Source organism: Rhincodon typus, chromosome 22, assembly GCF_021869965.1.
Source record: "Rhincodon typus isolate 14 chromosome 22, sRhiTyp1.1, whole genome shotgun sequence".
NCBI lineage: Eukaryota > Metazoa > Chordata > Chondrichthyes > Orectolobiformes > Rhincodontidae > Rhincodon > Rhincodon typus.
Window position 1 is genome coordinate 48,940,458 of NC_063353.1, and position 19,345 is coordinate 48,959,802.

Consider the following 19,345-nt stretch of genomic DNA (forward strand, 5'->3'; position numbering starts at 1 on the left):
TTTGGGTCTAGACCCGAAACGTCAGCTTTCCTGCTCCTCTGATGCTGCTTGGCCTGCTGTGTTCATCCAGCTCTACACCTTGTTAAATTAGTGGACCAGATGAATCTTTCCTCGACAATGGATTCATGGTCATCATTAGATTCTTAATTCCAGATATATATTTTTTTTATTGAACTGAAATTCCACCATCTGCCCAGAATGTTATCTGGATCTCTGGAACAACAGTCCAGGATATTACTGCTGGGCCAAAGGCTCCTGATGAATTACATGTAATTCAATCAGCTTTTTAGCAACATCTTACAATATTCAGCTTTCAGAAAACCAAATTTAGCACCTAGGAGCGGTCCTTCATAACCCACTTTTATCTGTTATGTTCACTCAATTTTTGAAGGCATTACTAGTTGACTTTTGAAAATAAATTTATGGGTATTTATCCTCACAGTGGCCTCTGAACCAACACCCAGACTTAACCTAATCCTGGGTTGGCTTTACTTCGACAGCACTATTCATGTTATTATGCAGTTAAATCCCAATAAATAGAAAACTCAAAAGTATAATAATTATAAATGATGCCTTGCTTTAAAGCCATAAAAGTGAGAATTAAGACCAGATCAGCAGTCAGGAAAATGCTGACGTCTGCATCTTAGTCTCCTGGAGACCTGTCATTCCCTAGTCAATGTCATCTTCAAACCAAATGTCAAAGCCAGTCATTTTATTAATTCTGACATGCCAGATGCACTTTAGGTAACCTGATCTCCAACTTACTTTCTTTAAAAACCCACTCAACTAGCACAAAACATTCTTTACAAGATGTAGTGCACCAATCATAATAATCAGCCATGCTTTCTTCCTGAAAGGACAGTGTCAGCAATGTGACAGATTCTGTTAGACCCAGTTATAGACTGCGGGGTCTAAGTATGTCCCCCCTGACTATGATTGCAAAGGCTGGACAATTTCAGGAGGAAGCAACTGGAAGTTTGGACTTTCGTTTTGGTGTGGAGGGGCTAGTGAATCCAGATGTGTGAGAGAATAGTGGCCTCTGTCCTGGAATGTGTTCAGAGGCTGATGGGCTGTGAGTGGAGATGCTGGACAGGAGAATGGCCTCAGTGCTCCAGGACATTGTCGAAGCTATGATAGAAAGCTGAAGCTGAAAATAGGAATAAAAGCAGTTCACAGCCCCTCACCTAACCAACGCATTCCCCGTGCCCTATTTATATTAAACAATGCCATATAATACACCCCAACTACCTGCTTGGCTCCTCATACAGTCTATGTGAACCTCGTCCCTGAACCTATGCTCCATGGTTCATTATACTTCTGTACAATTTAATGCCAAAGGAGATCAATGTGCATTCTGATGAATAGTCAGTGGACTTGAAACATTCAAACAGGAAATGTTTGAAGTTTCTGGATATGGCAAAGGCTAAGGGCCCCGACAACATTCTGGCAAAAGTGCTAAAGACTTGAGCTCCAGAACTAGCCGCTCCCCTAGCCGAGCTGATCCAATACAGTGACAACACCGGCATCTACCCCACAATGTGGAAAATTGCCCAGGTATGTCCTGTACATAAAAAAAAAACAGGTCAAATGCAACTTGGCCAATTACCGCCCCATCAGTCTACTCTCGATCATCAGTAAAGTGATGGAAGGTGTCATCAACAGTGCTATCAAACAGCACCTGCTCAGCAATAACCTGCTGAGTGACACCCAGTTTGGGTTCCGCCAGGGCAAGGCTCTGTGTTTGCTCTAATATGCAGAGGAGATTTTGTAAACTGCACTCTGGGTGCTCGCTAAAGTGATCGAGGAAGATAAACTGATTGGCAGTGATGAAGGAAAGCTTTAGAGAAAGGATTATTTGTCAACATTCTAGAATTGCTTTCTACATCTGTGGGTTCTTCAGTAGGACACACTCTATCCAATAAATAAACTATGCTCACTTTCTTTTTCAAATGTCTGCATTGCCTTTTGTTGCAATAATACTTTTCTTTTGTGTTGAATGATTTATTTATCATATAAACAAGTGAGAATGTTTCTAATTCTCATGAGTTAATCGTGGTGCATGCCTTCAACCACTTTACAATTGTTCAGGTTTTCTTTCTCCCTCCCTCGGTACCCTTAATTAGGTTTTAATAACTTGAAATGGACATTTCTTGTCAGTTTTAGTATTGCTGGGACTGATTTAACAAGACCTGAGGCAGAATACTAAAAGTTGTTATAGACAGTGTGAAAAACAACGTGATTTCATTTTTCCTATCTTTATCTTTATCTTGAATGAATTTTCAGATACATTTTCTATTCCGATTCTATTTCTATTCAGGTACGTTTGCCACTGTCCTGACATTAACACCTCTGGTGAACAACAGAAGCTTGCGAAATGGAATATTACTGAGATTGTGCTGTACTTTCCATCAGGACAAAAACTAACCTGAAGTACAAATTTCAAATGAGCCAGTTTGGTCAAATTAGAAATTTTCTCACTAATATTCCAACAGTGTACAATTTTGAATTATGTTGTTTTCTTTTGACTTATAAAAGATGATTATGAACTAAACTTTTATAGAAGGTCCCATCTGAAAGGCCATAAAGACCTCAGGAAATAGGAGCAGGAACAGGCCATTTAGCCTCTTGAGTCTGCTCCATCATTCAAAAGGATCCTGGCTGATCTGACACTCTTCACATCCATAAGACCATAAGATATAAAAGCAAAATTAGGCCATTCTGCCCACTAGGAATGAAATAACTCCACAGAGACTGGTATCCATCACCAAGTCCAGCTCCTTCACAGCCAGCTCTCAGTGTCAGAATGTCTGATACTCCTTATTTTATCTGTTAGCCAGGGCTCCCTGATTGGACCAGAATAACAGCCCCAATTAGGGAACTTGTATTCTATGAGTCCACCTGGCTAATATGTTTCTCAACCCCATTCTCCTGTTTTCTCTCCGCAAGCTTTGATCCTTTTACTAATCATCAGTCTATTTATCTCTGTCTTAAATACACTCAGTGATATGGCCTCCACAGCACTCTGCAGCAATAAATTCCATGGATTAACCACCCTCTGGCTGAAGGAATTCCTTCTCATCTCAGTTCTAAAGGGTCATCTCTTCACCCTGAGGCTGTGCTCTCAGGTCCAAGACGCTCCTACTGATGGAAACATCTGTATGTCCACTTTTCTGCATAGATTCTTGATCAATCAGGAAACTATCTCAGCATTAAATAATACTCAAACACTGTGCCCCCACAGCTCTCTGTGGCAAGGAGTTCCAAAAACTCTCACCCCTCCCAGAGAAGAAATCTTATCCAATAATTGGTCACACACAAGGTTAATGTCTTTTGGGGTTTTGGTCAATTGTGATTTTGTTAAATTTGTTAGATCCTTTGTTTCTAAAACAATCTGCACTGAGCAAACACCTGGTGATATTCCAGATACATTATGATTCCATCTGAGAGAACCCAAATTGTTAAGCTCCCAGGTGAGCAGGGAAGAACTGGCTCCCCTCCTTTACACCTCCATCTTCTCAGCTGGGAGCAACAAGGTAAATTTACAAAGGATCCTTTCCCTTACAGTACCTTTTCAGACCGAAATGAACATATGTTTTAAAAGGAGCCAATTTAACCACAATGTCTTGAATAAACAAGAGTGACTGTGTTAATTACTAAATGCAAGAAGGATTCATAATGCAGCATACATCCACACAGATTAGAAAAATGAGTTGATGCTACCAGCTAGCTCCTTCTAGCCCTCAGAGTGTGGCTCAGTCTTTTCCTTCCACACAGGGACAACTAGGGAGTAGTTATTCAATCATGACCTTCACAGCACAATTGCACTCAAAGGCTGGTGCACATGAAATCATTTAGTCCCGCTAGTGCACTCCAGTACAGTTGGAAGTGTCTTTTTAACTCCTGTCCTTGTTTATGCTTCAAAGTGAAAATCACACAATGTGTCTACAATTTGGGGTATAATCCATAGTGGGTGGTTTACTGTGGAGCAGGGGATCATTAGCCTCTCATTATCTTCATATTCATAACAGATCTAGTTTGTTTGAAGTTTTTTGACCCTGCTGGTGTAACATTCCATGTATCTCTCTGTCTTTTCTTCAGGGCAAAATGCATTCCTTTTGAGCTGTATGAGACCTCTTTTCAAAAGCAACTTTGGAATTTGAAGTTAAAAATGTCCACAGTACTTTGCACTTTATTACTGGTACTGTTATCATCATGGTCACACTGTGCAGAACATATATTTGTATGAACTGTCCCTCCGGAGATTCTCTCAAGTTTTCTTTTCACTCATTCATGGGATGTGGATGTTTGGCTACATCATCATTTGTTGCCCATCCCTAATTGCCCCAAGGGCAGTTAAGAGTCAACCATATTGCTGTGGAACTAGAGTCACATGTAGGCCAGACCAGGAAAATGATGGCACTTTTTCTTCCCTAAAGGACATAAGTGAACCAGATGGGTTTTATGACCATTAACAGTGGTTACATGGCCATTGGCTAACTTTCAGATGCTGAATTCAGATTTCCACCCTAGTGGAATTAGAAGCCATGTGCCCACAATATTAGAGATAACAATGTGTAGAGCTGGATGAACACAGCAGGCCAAGCAGCATCATAGGAGCAGGAAGGCTGACGTTTCGGTCTAGGCTCTACACCTTGTTATCTCAGATTCTCCAGCATCTGCAGTTCCTACTATCTCTGCCCAGAATATTAGCCTGGGTTATGGGACCAGTGGCATTATCACAACGACTACTTCTTTCCTGGAAAGCTCATTTTTTCTGTAAAAGAAACAAAATCAATTTGAAATGTTAAATACTGATTGTGTTTCAATATTTCTTACCCTATAACTTTATGGAGTCTGAATTTTCATCAAATTGTCAGCCTTCCCACTTCACTCCAGCTGCAGGAAGCTCCTTACCTATAAACAGCCACTGCTGCTGTCTGCACATTCACTGACAGTTTATTTCATTCTTTCGTGAGCTGTGGCCATTGCTGTTGTTACACATCCCTGACTGCCCTTGAGAAGGTGGAGGCAAGCCACTTTCTTGAGCAGCTGTGGTGTATCCTCACTGTGTGGGGAGGGAGTTCCAGGATTTTGTCCCAGTGACAGTAAAGGTTTTTGTGAAGAAAATTTGACACTGAGACACATAAGGAAATATTGAGACCAAAAGTTTGGTCAAAAAATGAGGTTTTAAGGAGAATTTTAATGAGCGGTAGAGAGTTGCAGAGTTTAAAGCAGTGAATTTTAGCTTAGGGTTACTGTAGCTCAAGGTGGAGCTGGTGGTGTAGTGGTATGTCACTGGGCTAATAATCCAGAACTGAGAAAATGAAATTGAATCGCACTATAGCAGAAGAGGAAACTGGAGTTTAATCATGATCTGGAATTAAAAAAGAACTAGTCTATTGGTGACCACCAATGATTGTCATAAAACCCATCTAGTTCATAAATGCCCTTTGGGGAAGGAAACTGCCACCCTTACCTAGTATGGTCTACATGTGACTCCAGACCCACAGCAATGTGGTTGACTCTTCACTGCCAAATGGCCAGTTAGGGATGGACAATAAATGTTGCCTAGCCAATCAGAGATGCCCACATCCTCTGAATGAATAAAACTGGTGCAGCAGTCGGTGGTGGAGTAAGAAAGATGCTGAACAGACTCGAATTCGTGGACAGCAGAGTTTGCAAAGTGCTGTAGGGTTGCAGAGATTAGGAGGAGTGATACCATAGAAGATGCAAAAACCAGGAAGGGAATGTTAAAACCGAGCAGCTGATGAACCAGATGCCAATGTGCATCAGGAATCTCGGGGGTGAATGGGAAAGGGGAATTGGTGCAAGTCAGAACATGGCAGCAAACTTTTGAATGACCCAAACTTATCAAAATAAGGATGTGGAGGAAATGGTTTTCTGATGTTACATTGTTACACTTCTGACACCATCTACAGATGACCAACATCATGGGCAGCACGATGGCTCAGTGGTTAGCACTGCTGCCTCACAGCGCCAGGGACCCGAGCTCAATTCCACTCTCAGACGACTGTCTGTGTGGAGTTTGCACATTCTCCCCGCGTCTGTGTGGGTTTTCTCCCACAGTCCAAAGATGTGCAGGTTAGGTGGACTAGCCATGGGAAATAACCCATAGTATCTAGGGATGTGCAGGCTATATGGATTAGCTGTGGAAGATGTGGGGTAGGTCTGGGAGGGAGGTTTTTCAGAGAGTCAGTAAGGACTGGATTGGCTGAATGGCCTGCTTCCATACTGTAGGAAGTCTATGATCAACACTTGGTAAATTAGGGACTGATATAGTGTGTAATGTGACATCTTAAAGAAGAGAATAGCCAGCCTCATTGTTTTTCCAACTTTTTTATGAATGAGAAAGTTTAACTACCAAGGCAGTACATGTGCAGATTTTCCACAAGAGCTAATTAACCCTTTGACCTTACCAGAAATTTGCAGCAAAAGCTTTCAGTGAATCAGTATTTTCTGGTGAGGTCAGCAGTTAATGAGCTAAACATTAATAAACTTTATAAAATGCCTGTCTACTAATTTAATCCTTTGATCCTTTTTGAGGACATTGTGCTCCTTAGAACTTTTACAAGATATATTCTTTCCATTAAAGAATAACTCTGAAAATGATTTCTGCAGCTTGCTTTTATTGAACATTAAGTAGAGTTATATCAATTTAACAAGCTGTAAGGGTTGGTTGCCAAAGCTGTGGGATGCCAATCTTTTGTTCCTGTTATGCACAGCAAATCTTCTCAGTCATAGTGTAATAAGGCAATGCCAAGCGAACAGCACACCATCCTCTGGTGGGAGGGAAAGAGAGTGATTGCCCTATTTACTCTGACAATGAGTGAATGATCAAGCTTTGGGAACATGCCAATTCGACTCTCAGTCTGCTTTAGAAATAATCATGCCTTGATTGATGTTTAAATGCAGAGGATAATCCAACTAAACAAACTGCGCATTGTTGTATAGCAGCAACCCTGAGGTAAAGGACCTTCTCTATTCCACCATGTGTGCCAATGGCAACCGCAGCAGATGACCCACTAATTGCTACAACTGGCAAAACTGATGCCAACAATACCGCTTGGAGAGGGTCTGTTGTTACATATGGAAATTTGAATCCTTGGTCTGCACAGAGAGACCAACACTCTCCCTTGCACAGGTCTGTTTGGACCCCTCCTCACTAAATGAAAGATCCCAGTTAGATGAATTTCTGAGTGGGATTTTAACTTTGTAGCATCTGTGCCAATGATTGAAGGGTTTCTTTGTGATTTCTGAGCCACGTTTGGTTGCTCCATTATTTGCATTTATTTCGCTGTAAATATGGGGCCAAAGCCAGAATTGGTTTGATTCCACCTCTACACTGGATGTCAGAGAGAATTTGATACAAAATTGAGGCCAAATACTGTGGCTGCTGGAAATAGAAAATAAAAACCTAAAATACTGGGAGCTGTCATCAGATGGAGCAGCATCTGTGAGAGTTACAATGGCTTCCCCTTTCATTTAGCAGCAGTCAGTCAAATGGCTATATTTACCAATTCTTCAAATCAGTTCATCTGCAAGCTGTCTAAAACACAGGCAGAGTGTGGATCGGCAATCACCGATACTCATGGTATTAATTCTCAGTGCATTGTCTCCAATTATAATTCCAAACTACGATGGATCTATACACACAGACAATAGGTGACTTCATATAAGACAATGACACTATTAACTGAATGCTATAAAGTAGACCAAGTCTTTGTAAATTTATATTCTTCTTTTCTCCTTTAACTCCAGAATGATGTTGGAGGACAACGCAGCCTCATCAATAAATGGACCACATTCCTTAAAGCCCGCCTGGTGTGTTCTGTCCCAGGTCCTGACGGAGTTGACACTTATTTTGATGAACTGCGTAAGTAAAAATTTCACTGCAGAACTTCATTGGATTTGCTCTTTGCAAACAGTATGGAAATTTAATCAGCAATTTCTTTATAATTCATCGCCGGGCTGGTCAAAGTTGAAAAAGTGCCCATTGAAGGTTTAGCCAGGCATGTCTGACAGATTTAACAATTGATCATTTTGTAAATGGAAATGCTTCTGAAAGTCAGTGTTGAAGGTGCATTAAACTCCACCTGATCTGATGATGCTACACAGTCTTTGAGTGAAGAAGGAACAAGGCCCCAAACAAGTCCAAAGGTGTGCAGCCTGGTTGGATTAGCCATCATAAATGCAAGATTCTGGAAATAGGGTGAGGGTAATGGGTCTGAGTGGGATGCTTTTTGGAGGATCGGTGCGGACACAATGGTGTCTTTCCACACTGTAGGGATTCTATGATTCTAAGATAGTTATGTCTCCTGTCACTCCTGGTGGTTTTTGTTTGTGCGCCTGACTAATCAGTGTAACTTGTACCGATTGCTATCAGGCAATTAACTACATTGAGTTGAATAAGACAAGTGCCTCTTCTCATTACAACTCCATGATAGTTTACTCATAACCAATACTAACTGATAGAGCCTCAGACACAGCATAGAAAGGAAAATTAATGGCATCAGTTTATCCCAGTCACCCTGGTTATTAGTGCAGCAGATGACGACCAATCTGAGTCCCCATTGAGTTGTATAGAGAGATTTAAAGGAGCAGCATTTCTTAATGACACTGATAACTCATGAAATTATTAGGATTGTAATTTTATGACTGTCAGTCTCTCAATTCAAACATAACTGCAATCCAGTTAGCCTTTCAGGGCTTCCATCATCAGGGGTACAAGATCCTACAAAGCTCCTTCTCCCACTTCTCTCCAGGCTCTCCTTGGGGTGATGATAGATGTGTTACACTCATTGTTATGCCTATCTGCTCAACTGATCTTGATGGGGTCAGAATCGGTCAGGTCAAAATTTTAATAAATAAGGTCACAAACATTTTCTGAGTGAAAAAATAAAAGACAGGCGACAGAGTTCTGAGCAGTGAACATGTTTAATCAAAATACAGTCCTGGAGTGCTCAGTGAATTATAGTCTTGCTGTCAATCTTGCAAAAATAATAATTGGCCATATCTTTCCTTCCAAAAATGTCATCGGAATGTGCGGCATAAATAGATGCCAAGCTGTTCAGATGGTGTTGAATACATTTCTGAGTTAGTACATCTGAAAGCCAATGAGTAATCTGATAGCAATATTCCTAATGCCTTTAGCTGTTAATAATTTCTCCGTTTTTCAGTCTCCTGTGCCCAATACACTTAGGTGATTATCCTGAAGCACTGAACAGTCTGAACTGCTTCTTTGGGCGCTGCTAATCCTGTTGTCAGTTTTTTGAAGGAGATTTGCTGTCTTCTTTTTAGCTTATTGTGACACGCTGAGTTGTGGAATCAGCAGCCTTACTAAAGATTAGTATCTTACAGTAGGAGCAGGGCAAGACCAGGGGCTCTGATCAAAGGGCTTTCAGGAGTAAAACACACAATGGGGCAACAATGTCCATATATTGATTGCAAACTGGCATGATAATAGGCCAATTGAACAGTGTTTAGAAGCTGTCCATTGATAGGAGAGAATCTATCACATTTCTGTCTGTCAAATTATTAATTTTAATGACTTCATTATTCTTTGCAAAGAGGATGTGTTTCTGCTCCATACAAAAGATGAAAGGAATCCTATTGTTTATGGAGTCTTCACGACTACAAGGTAAACGTTTATTGATATTACACAAATTATTAGTGTGTATTTTGTAGGCTGGATACTGAGATCTAACCTAAATGTGTTTTGAGTTAAATATTTTCTTAACTGACAATTTGTTTCTTCTATTGTCAATCTTCCTTATCAAATTATGATGGGATTTGAGATAGTAAATAGTTAAAGCTTGTTTGAATTGGATGATGAGTTGGCACCATGGCTGATAAACAAATTTTTTTCCCAGAACAATAAGAAGAATGTTGTTAATATTTTTTTAAACCACACAGTGACAGTAGCATAAATAACCATTTACCAGATTTGACTGTTTGGAAGCTACAAAATTTCAAAACACAATTTGGGAAATATTCTGAAATGAGCAATATATAAAGCTAGTAGGAAAAATGTGGAGAAATGGATTAGTGTGTGGTAAGTTGGCCAACTGGCAGGCGTGTGCCCATTGAATTCTCTGCAGATCCATCATGACTTTGAAAAGTTTTATAAAATCTCCTCTTAGCCTTCTTTCCGAAAAGAAAACCATCCCAGCTTCTCTGTCCTATCCTCAGGACTGAAATGCCTCAATCACTTAAACATCTTCTGCACTCTCCCCAATGCATTCACATCCTGTATACAGTGTGACTACCCACAACTGTACACAATATATGATCTGAAGTCTAACATGTATCTCATGCAAGGTCATCATAACCTCCCCTTGCTCTTGTACCCTATGCCACTATATTGGAGTTTAGATTACTTTATGCTTTATTAAAATCCCTCTACCTGTCCTGCAACATTTAATGCTTATGTACATATACACCTGAGCCTCTCTGCTCCTACACCCTTTAGAATAGACCCTTTGTTTTATACTGACTCTCTTTGATGTACCAAAGTTCATCATCCACACTTCTCCACAATGAACTACATCCATCCACTATCGTCCCACTCCACCAATGTCCTTCTGAAATTCTGTACTGTGCTTTGCACAGTCTATAATTCCCTCAAATTTGTGTCATCCACAAACTTTCAAATTGTCCCTTGTATACCAATTTCTTGATCATTTCAGGAAAAGCAATGTTCCAATACCAACTCCTGAAGATTTATGAATGATCTTATGATGAAGGCACTCCTCATAGCAGTGATTCTAACGTGATTGAATTTTTGCATTCATTTTAAGGGAAAGAAATGTGGCTACAAGACTAGACTTTTAAACTTCAATAAGGGCAATTATGGAAGCATGAAAGCAGAGCTACCAAGTGAACTGGCAAACTAGGTTAAAGGATAGGCCTGTAGTTATACAGTGGCAAGCATTTAAGAAATATTTCAGAATCCATAGAATTGATGCATTCCAACAAGAATGGTCAATTTTAAAGAGAGGACCCATCATCTGTGGTTGCTGAAAAAGGTTAAACATAGCGTCAAAATTAACAACAAACATATAATTGCACAACGATGTGTGCAGGCCAGATGATTGGACAGAAAATTAAAACCAGCAATGAATGTCTAAAAATTTAATACAACAGAGAGAAAACTACAATATGAGGAAGCTAGCTAGAAATATATGAAATAGATAGTTGATGTTTCTACTGATATTTAAAACGAGAGAAGTAGCAGCAAAATGAATTTTGGCTCTAGTGAGTCTGGGGAATGAATCATGGGGATTAAGGAGATGTCAGATTGAACCATTACTTAGTATCAGTATTCTCTGTGGAGGATACATGGAATGTTCCTGAAATAACCGTAAAATCTTGAAATGGGAGTAACAGAGGAACTCCAGAAAATTACAGTAATCAGGGACTTGTTACGGAGTAAATTGTTGACACTATGGGGCTGACAGTGCCCAGGTCTCGATAGACTTCAATCCAGGGTCTGAAAGAAATGGCTAACTTGATAGTTGCTGAGTTAGTTTTAAATTTTCAAAATTACCTAATGGGGTAAGATTCTATTAGATTGTAAATTGGCACATGCAACCCCTCATTCAAAAAGGGAGCAGGGAGAAAGCTGAAAAACAACAGATCAAGTCAGCTCAACATCTGTCATAGGGAAATGTCAGAAGCTATCATTAAGGATATTATAGCAGGACACTTTGGAATAAAAAGTAATCAGGCAAAGCCAACATGGTTTTGTGAATGGGAAATTATGTTTAACCAGTTTATTGGAGCTCTCTGAGGAGGTAATGTGTGTTGTGGATAAAGGGGAACCAGCAAACAATCAGAACTTGGATTTCCCAAAGGCTTTCGATAAGGTGCCACATCAAAGTTAATTGCAGAAGCTAAAGGGTTGTAGTGCAGGTGTAACAAATTGGCATGAATGAAAGATTGACTGGCTAATAGGAAACAGAGTAGGCATGAAAGGATCACTTTCTAGTTGTCAACATGTCAAGAGTGGTATGCCACGCGGGCCAGTGCTGGGACCACACCTGCTTACAGTTTCCGTAAATGATTTAGATGCAGGGACAAAAGGTATGGTTCCTAAATTTGATGATGACATGGTAGAAAGGTACATTGTGAAGAGAACAAACGGAAGCCACAAAAGGAGATGAACAGATTAAATGAATGGACAAAGATCTGGCAAGTGGACTGTAATGTGGGAGCATGTTTAGTTGTCCATTTTGGCAGGAAGAGTAAAAAAGAAGTACATTATCTAAATAGTGAAAGATTACAGAGCTCTGAGATGCAGAGGGATCTGGGTGTTTTCATGCACGAATCACAAAAGGCTATGTAGTAGCAAGTATTTAAGAAGACTAATCAAGTATTACCATCCACTGTGAAGGGAATTGAATGTAAAAGTAGGGAGGCTATGCTTCAGTTATACAGGGCATAGATATGATCACGTCTGGAGTATATATTCTCTAGTGGTCACCTTATGCATGGAAGTACTTACTGTTGACTGCATTGGAAGCAGCTCAGAGGTTTGCTAGATTAATAGCTGGAATGGTGGGTTGTCATATCAGCAAAGGTTGAACAAGCTGCAATCGTGTCCACTAGAGTTTAGAAGATTGTGAGGATTCTAGACAGGGTAGGTGTTGAAAGGATGGTCCCTTGTGTGAGACATTCTAGAACTCAGAGGCACTGTGGAAAATAAGTTATCACCCAGTTAAAACAGAAATGAGAGTTTTTTTCACAGACAATCATGAGTCATTAGAACTTCATTCCTCATAAGATAGAAGCTGGGTCTCTGAATATTTTTTTAACGACAGAGTTAGATTCTGGATTATCAAGGGGGTGAAAGGTTACTGGAGTAAGCAGGAATGTGGAGTAATTCAATCAGCTGGAAAGCTGGAAAGGCTGAATGTCTCTCATATGTATCATTGTGTAAAAGGAAAGAGTATCAATCCAACATATCATTGGATAAACTGATGCGGACATTCAAAAAGAAATGTATATTGGGAAAGGAAAATGCATTTATAATATTTGCACAAAGATAAATATAAGCTACAAGGTTATACATTGGTCCTTCAGTCCAGTGAGCTTTTCCCATCATTCATTTTATGGTTGGAACAGTCAAAAATAAAGATTTTTAATTTGTTAAAATTATCATGAAACTTTGTGAAGCAAGACAATTTATTTCATCAATTGATGTGTTTATTTTTGATACCATATATCACTTTGATAAGTTTAGAGAATTCACTTCAATTCGGTTTTCCGGAATTGTTTCTGTCATGTTGCACATTGGGTTTATATTTGAGATTCTGTATTCAAGAGGATTTTGTATATTGCCTCATGTCCTCTGGGTATCCAGCCCACACAGTGAGATGAAAGTCTCTGTTTCTCTTAACCATCTGTTGAAGTTTAGGATAAATTCCACATCTCAACATTGATTATCACAGAATCGGGTCTCTCACTCACCACTGCCATCGTGATGCTAAACAGAGCAATGGGAAAATCTCACACTGGTGCACTAATAGGTGCTATGATGAGGTTGAGGGTTATGTTGGTTTAGGGAGCAGAGCAGAAGGAGATTTGCTCTAAAACTGAACTGCGGTATGCCTGAGGTGTGCTCGATGCTAAGATGAAGCCCACAGAGTGGAAACTATGCTCTGATCTTCCAGCAGATCTCCCTTTGCATAGTTTAATGGGAATCTTTTAATTAATAAATTGCATTTTAATTTTTGAGTGTGACAGTATTTATATCTGGTGTCATCCTAGTAAAGGAGCGTTCAACATAGAGTTATAAATGAATAATCCACACAAATCTCCAGTTGAGTCAGTGTCTATCCTTTACTGCATTGATTACTTTTGACCTCTGTCAGAGAAAGAAAGAAATGTAAGAATGAATTTATTCACTGAAAACAAAAAATACTGGAAATCACAGCTGATGTCAGCTCTGAAGAGTCATCCAGATTCAAAACATTCACTTGCTCTCTCTCCATGAATGCTGCCCGACCCGCTGTGATTTCCAGCATTTTCTGTTTTCAGTACAGATTCCAGCTTCTGCAATAATTTCTGCCTAAAATGAATTTATTTAGCATTGTCACAACCTCAGGACACCTTAAACTATTTTACAGGCAATGAGGCTTTTTTTTTTAAGTCCACTCCCTGTTGTAATAAGAAAATACAGCACCGAACCGCACACCAACTTTCCAAAAGCAACAATATGATAATGAGCAGAAAATCTGTTCTGTTTGATGGATAAATATGAGTCAGGTTATCATGGAGAAGTCCCATACTGTTCTTTGAATTTGTGCTATGGCATCATGTCCCTCCATTGGAGAGACTTAACAAAGCCTTGGCTTAACACCTCCTTGGTACTGCCCTGGAGTATCAGCAGAGACTTCCTCTGTACTCAGCCTCCAGTGTGCGAATTGAACCTGCAACGCTTGCAGTCAATAGTCAATGGTAAGAATGCAACAGCTAACAGTGCCATAAAGCTGCTTCCAAAAATAAATCCCAATCTCCCTGAGCTGAACTGGCTCCTGAAGCGTTCTTGTGGAATTGAATCAGGCAGCTTTTAGGTGCTCGGATGTCCTCCTAAAGTAAGTGAATTTGGTTAGACCGTACAATGTCTTACACCGGCTGTGGAACCACAGTGTCAGACTAATTGGCAACTGCTTGGAAATTGTGCCATCCCTATTCACACAGCACGAACCGCTTCTCAATACCCACTGCTTAAAGCTTATCAGTTGATGCAGATGGTACCCAGTGCCATACTTGTATGGTACAAGCACTCTGCTCACAGATACACCATTTTAAGCACAAACCTAACTGCTCTCCCATTATTATTTAACACGAGGGGAGACAATGGGCTGGTGATACTGTTTTTTGATTATTAATCCATTGACCCAGATAATGTTCTGGGAACCTGGTTCAAATACTGCTGAAGACCATGCTGGAATTTGAATTCAATGAAAATCATGAATTAAGAGGCTAACGATGACCATGAAACTGTTTCCAGTTGTCAGGGCAAAACCCATCTGTATCATTAATGTCCTTTCAGGAAAGAAACTGCCATCCTCACCTGGTCTGGCCTACAGTGGACACCGGACCCACAGCAATGTGGGTGATTCTTAACTGCCCTCTGGGCAATTACGAATGGGCAATAAATGTTGGCCGTGCCAATGCTTTTAACATCTATTTGACATGAACCTCATTTTCATGACACAATACCAAAGAATCTCTAAAAATGGCATGTCCAACAATGTAAGAGCACAGCATTGCCAATTTAAACATGTCTTGCGTTTTATTTTACTCAGTTCAATCTTTAAGGGCTCTGCAGTCTGCGTGTACAGCATGGCAGATATTCGTGCTTCTTTTAATGGACCATACGCTCACAAGGAAGGACCTGACCATCGCTGGGTGGAGTATGATGGAAGGATCCCTTACCCACGACCTGGGACAGTAAGTACAGTTTGGAAGCAGCGTTGTGTTTATTTACAGTGTTAAGGACAGGGTTTGTCATTGTTAGCAGTGGCTTCACTGATGATTGAGAGTTAATCTCATGCTGCTCGAAGCAGCGTGGGAACTGCTGTTTTATCAATCCCTGTAGGAACACAAGAGATGAGGTAAACTATACAATCTGCAGTGAATGCATATGTAGAAATGAATCATTTTATCGTTAACCTTCAAGAGACTTTCTGATAGTCATAGAGTCATTCAGCCTATCGATCAGCAGCAACCTATCTACACTCATCTAATTCACATATTTCAAGAAAAGCAGTTTCTGACTACCTTTATGGAAAAACAACAATAATATGGTCATTTGTCTGAGTTAATTTCTTTGCTTCAATGACAGATTTCCATATTTTATATTTTATTCATTCATGAGATGTGGGCATTGTTGACTGGGCCTACATTTGTCACCTCTTCTTAATTGCCCCTTGAGAAAGTGATGGCGAGCTGACTTCTTGAACACAGTTGAGTGGCTCACTATATCGTTGCAGAGGCTAATTAAGACAAAACCATGGGTGGGATATTGCCCTCCGCAGGTGTGGCATGGCAGATAGCAGCAGGACAAATAACCAGGTGGTTTGGCACCACCGAGATAGTCAACCCCTTTCCTCAACATCAGCAATGAAGTTTTGGATATGAAGGTTCTTGGGGAATCTTCCTGAACTGCCACCAATGAGGGCCCTTAATTGCTCAGTTAACATCACATGAGAGCCTCCCACCACCACTAGCCTGTCTGGTGGGCTGCCCCAATCTGCTGAAAGCTACCACTCCCTCCCCTTGCCTCCAAACTCTCTCCCGAAACCATAATCCATAAAAATCTCCTCTCTTCCCACTGCAGTCCCTCATGGCTGCACAGCCTGGGTCCCCGTTCCTGGGAGGTGCCAGCCTCTGACTGAGAGGCAGCTTCTGACAGGGGCACAACTCAGTGTTGGGGCCCAGGCAGGTCAAGTTCTCAAGTGGTTGATCCGTGTTTGATGTGGCAGGCTTTCCTGCTGTTGAAGACACGGGTTAGTCACCCTGTAAACGCTCAGCCACACACTGAGTGTGTGCAGCAGTGAATCACAGCCCAAATTGCTGTGGTTGTCTTCTCTCATTGATACAGGTCTACCACTCACCTATCGAGCATTGTAGTTCCAGATCATTCTACAGTGCAGCAAGCACCACCTGTTCTTCATTCCTGAACTGGTAAATCTGAGAGTTGATCAGCAGCATTGTGCACTTCCAGAGCAATCGACCCTTTCGTTAAGAAGTGGAGTAAATGATTGCAAATATTGGAAGACTCCTCAGAATAAATCTCATTGTTCCAGCAATGTGTTGTTGCTGAGCCATTAACTCATTGATCTTTCATCTGCTTTCTTTTCATTCTTTTTTCTGAACTGTCTGATCTCTCTGCCAAAATTTAGGCAGGCTAAATTTAAGGTGGAGACCATTAGTCTTTGTGCCCCTATACATACAGTTTCCATCTTATTTTCTTACTTAAGGTGCATAAGATTGGCTGTGAGTCAATTTTGAAAGGACCAGCATACTTTTGATAGATTAATTTTATTTGGGATGAATCTTGAGTGAATAGCTTGGCATTTTGCTTGTTTTATAAGGGCAGGAATGATTGCATTTCTGTTACATTGGACATATTTTGAGTTGTCTTGAAAATTTGATGTACTTGAGCAAGATTTCCTGAACTCAAGAGTCACTGCAAATGTTTATTGACATTCTTTAAAGTTGTTTCGTTTTGGAGAAATGTCAGATTGGAAATGAGATTCGCTCCTGCTGTAGTGAAAATAACTTGTCAAAGTTATTTCTCCCAGAACAGCAGTGCTCGATCTGTGAAGAATTTGTGTAATGTTTGATATTAATGTAGCAGCTGTTACACGGTGAATAATAGGTGACATATTTCTGCTCTGTTATACTGATGGTTTTCTTTAATCGCTCTTAAGGGAACTGTAAAATGTGTTCAGTTTGGGGTTGATAGCTTTATAATTAGGAATTAATGAATCTACAGTTTAACAGGATTGGACAAATCCCTTGGGAAGGGACACACCTGACCACACCTGCAGTTAATAATACAATCCAACGTTCACACTTCCAGGACAATTCCTTTCCTCCTGGTTTTTGAACAAATGTTTTGTTTCTTATAAAGGACCATCAGCACTTGACATATTTAATCAGTCAGCCACTTCCTTTCTCTCTCATTACATGTTATGAAGTGGATCCAATAATTGACAGTAAACCTTTTGTTTGGGCTTCCTGTAATAAAATTCATTATCCCCAGGATATTCTCTAAACACTTCTGTTGTCAGGGTGGTTTATCAAGATATTTGGAGAGATGTTGGGGCCTATTTTAAATGCTAGAGTCAGATGTAACTGTGGTAGTAACATTCTGAATTGAGTTCTGAAGAAGGGTCCCAACCCGAAACATCGACTCACCTGCTCCTCTGATGCTGCCTGACCTGCTGTGCTCCTCCAGCTTCACACTGTGTAGACTCTGAATGATATTGGGTCACACAAAAGTTAAAGATACAGTTGTTATAGTCCAATCAGACCTTAGGACTGGTCTCGCACTAGAGAGATATGGATGACGAGGGGTGGATTGTATGGATTAACCTGAGGGTCACCATGACTCAGCTGAGGGGAGAGGTTGAGAAGGAGACTCCTTCATTGTCACCTCAGCCAGTGGGTGTGGGAATCGAACCCATCCTGTTGGTGTCGTTCTGCATCACAAACCAGCCATCCATCTAACTGAGGGGCATTGAAACTCTAGCCACATGTACTGTGCACAGAGGTCTAAGAAAGATGATTTTTATCATATGTAGTTTGGGTTCTCATGAGGTGCAAAAGAGCGTGACAGCAACTTCGAGGTAGGAATGTGTCACCTAACTAAGAGTTCATGCAGGGAATGTGCCTGTTCTCTCTCCTCTGCAAGAAGTAGGTGCTGGATAATTTTGTCCTTGCCTCAGTCATGTCTGGGAGTGTAGGGTGACGGCCATGAATCACTACAACATGTTAATGATGTTGGGCTTTTAAATATCTCGAGCCTCATGATAGTAATAACAGGTAGCCAGCTGATGTGTTCTCCCCGCGAACATCACTGCATGGGTTGATTAAAAATACCTACACTTGAAATTCTAACACTCACCTTAGCTCTGTAGAAGAAAATAAATGGTCACGATATCTGCAAAGTCAGAGTTTGTAGTCAAGAGGTGGAGTTTACTTCAAATAAAACTATCATTGCCATTAATGTTGTGGACATGAGAACAGCTTCTAATATCAGCAGTGCCAAAACACCTGTAACATTTTAATTATTTACTTCATAACCAGCGTGGTTGAAACAATGCAAAGGAAGAAATGAGCTGTGTAACTGGGATGAGTGCAAATTCTCAGTAAAAGTGGGGGGCTTCCCCCATAATCTCACACTGATTCTGTGTCTGAGATTTTTGGCTTTTGGCCTGCTGTAGCCATGGATACCAACTAACCTCAGGTACCCTGTCTAAGTGACTTTTGTGATCTCAGTCAGTGAATTGCAGCAGGCCCTGGAAGCTCTGAAAGTGTCACAGCCCAGCCCAGAAGGTCCCTTTGTTTGTACCCGATGGGTCTTAGCCCAGGCTGATGATGAGAGGGAATTCAGCTCATTCTTTCCTTTTCCTCACTTGCTTCAATGAGAGCAGTTTCATTCCCTTCTCATTGAGATCAAATATTTCATAGCAGCTCTGAGTTGCTACCTTCTCAAATTCCTCAGTATGCACTTGCCAGAGACTTTTTTTTGAGATGCTAGCTAGTCGTTTTCATAAAATGGTTGCAGCACTAAAGGTCATTTGACTGA

General features: G+C 40.6%; 1 protein-coding gene across 1 annotated transcript in view; it reads left to right on the forward strand.

Moving 5' to 3' along the window:
• Nucleotides 1–19,345, forward strand: part of sema3d (sema domain, immunoglobulin domain (Ig), short basic domain, secreted, (semaphorin) 3D) — a 264,519-nt gene that overhangs the window by 167,865 nt on the left and 77,309 nt on the right. Inside the window, exons 10-12 of the mRNA XM_048610186.1 lie at nt 7,780–7,894; nt 9,589–9,658; nt 15,333–15,477. Of these exons, the coding sequence (XP_048466143.1) occupies nt 7,780–7,894; nt 9,589–9,658; nt 15,333–15,477 (330 nt within the window). The remainder of the gene's footprint in view (nt 1–7,779; nt 7,895–9,588; nt 9,659–15,332; nt 15,478–19,345) is intronic.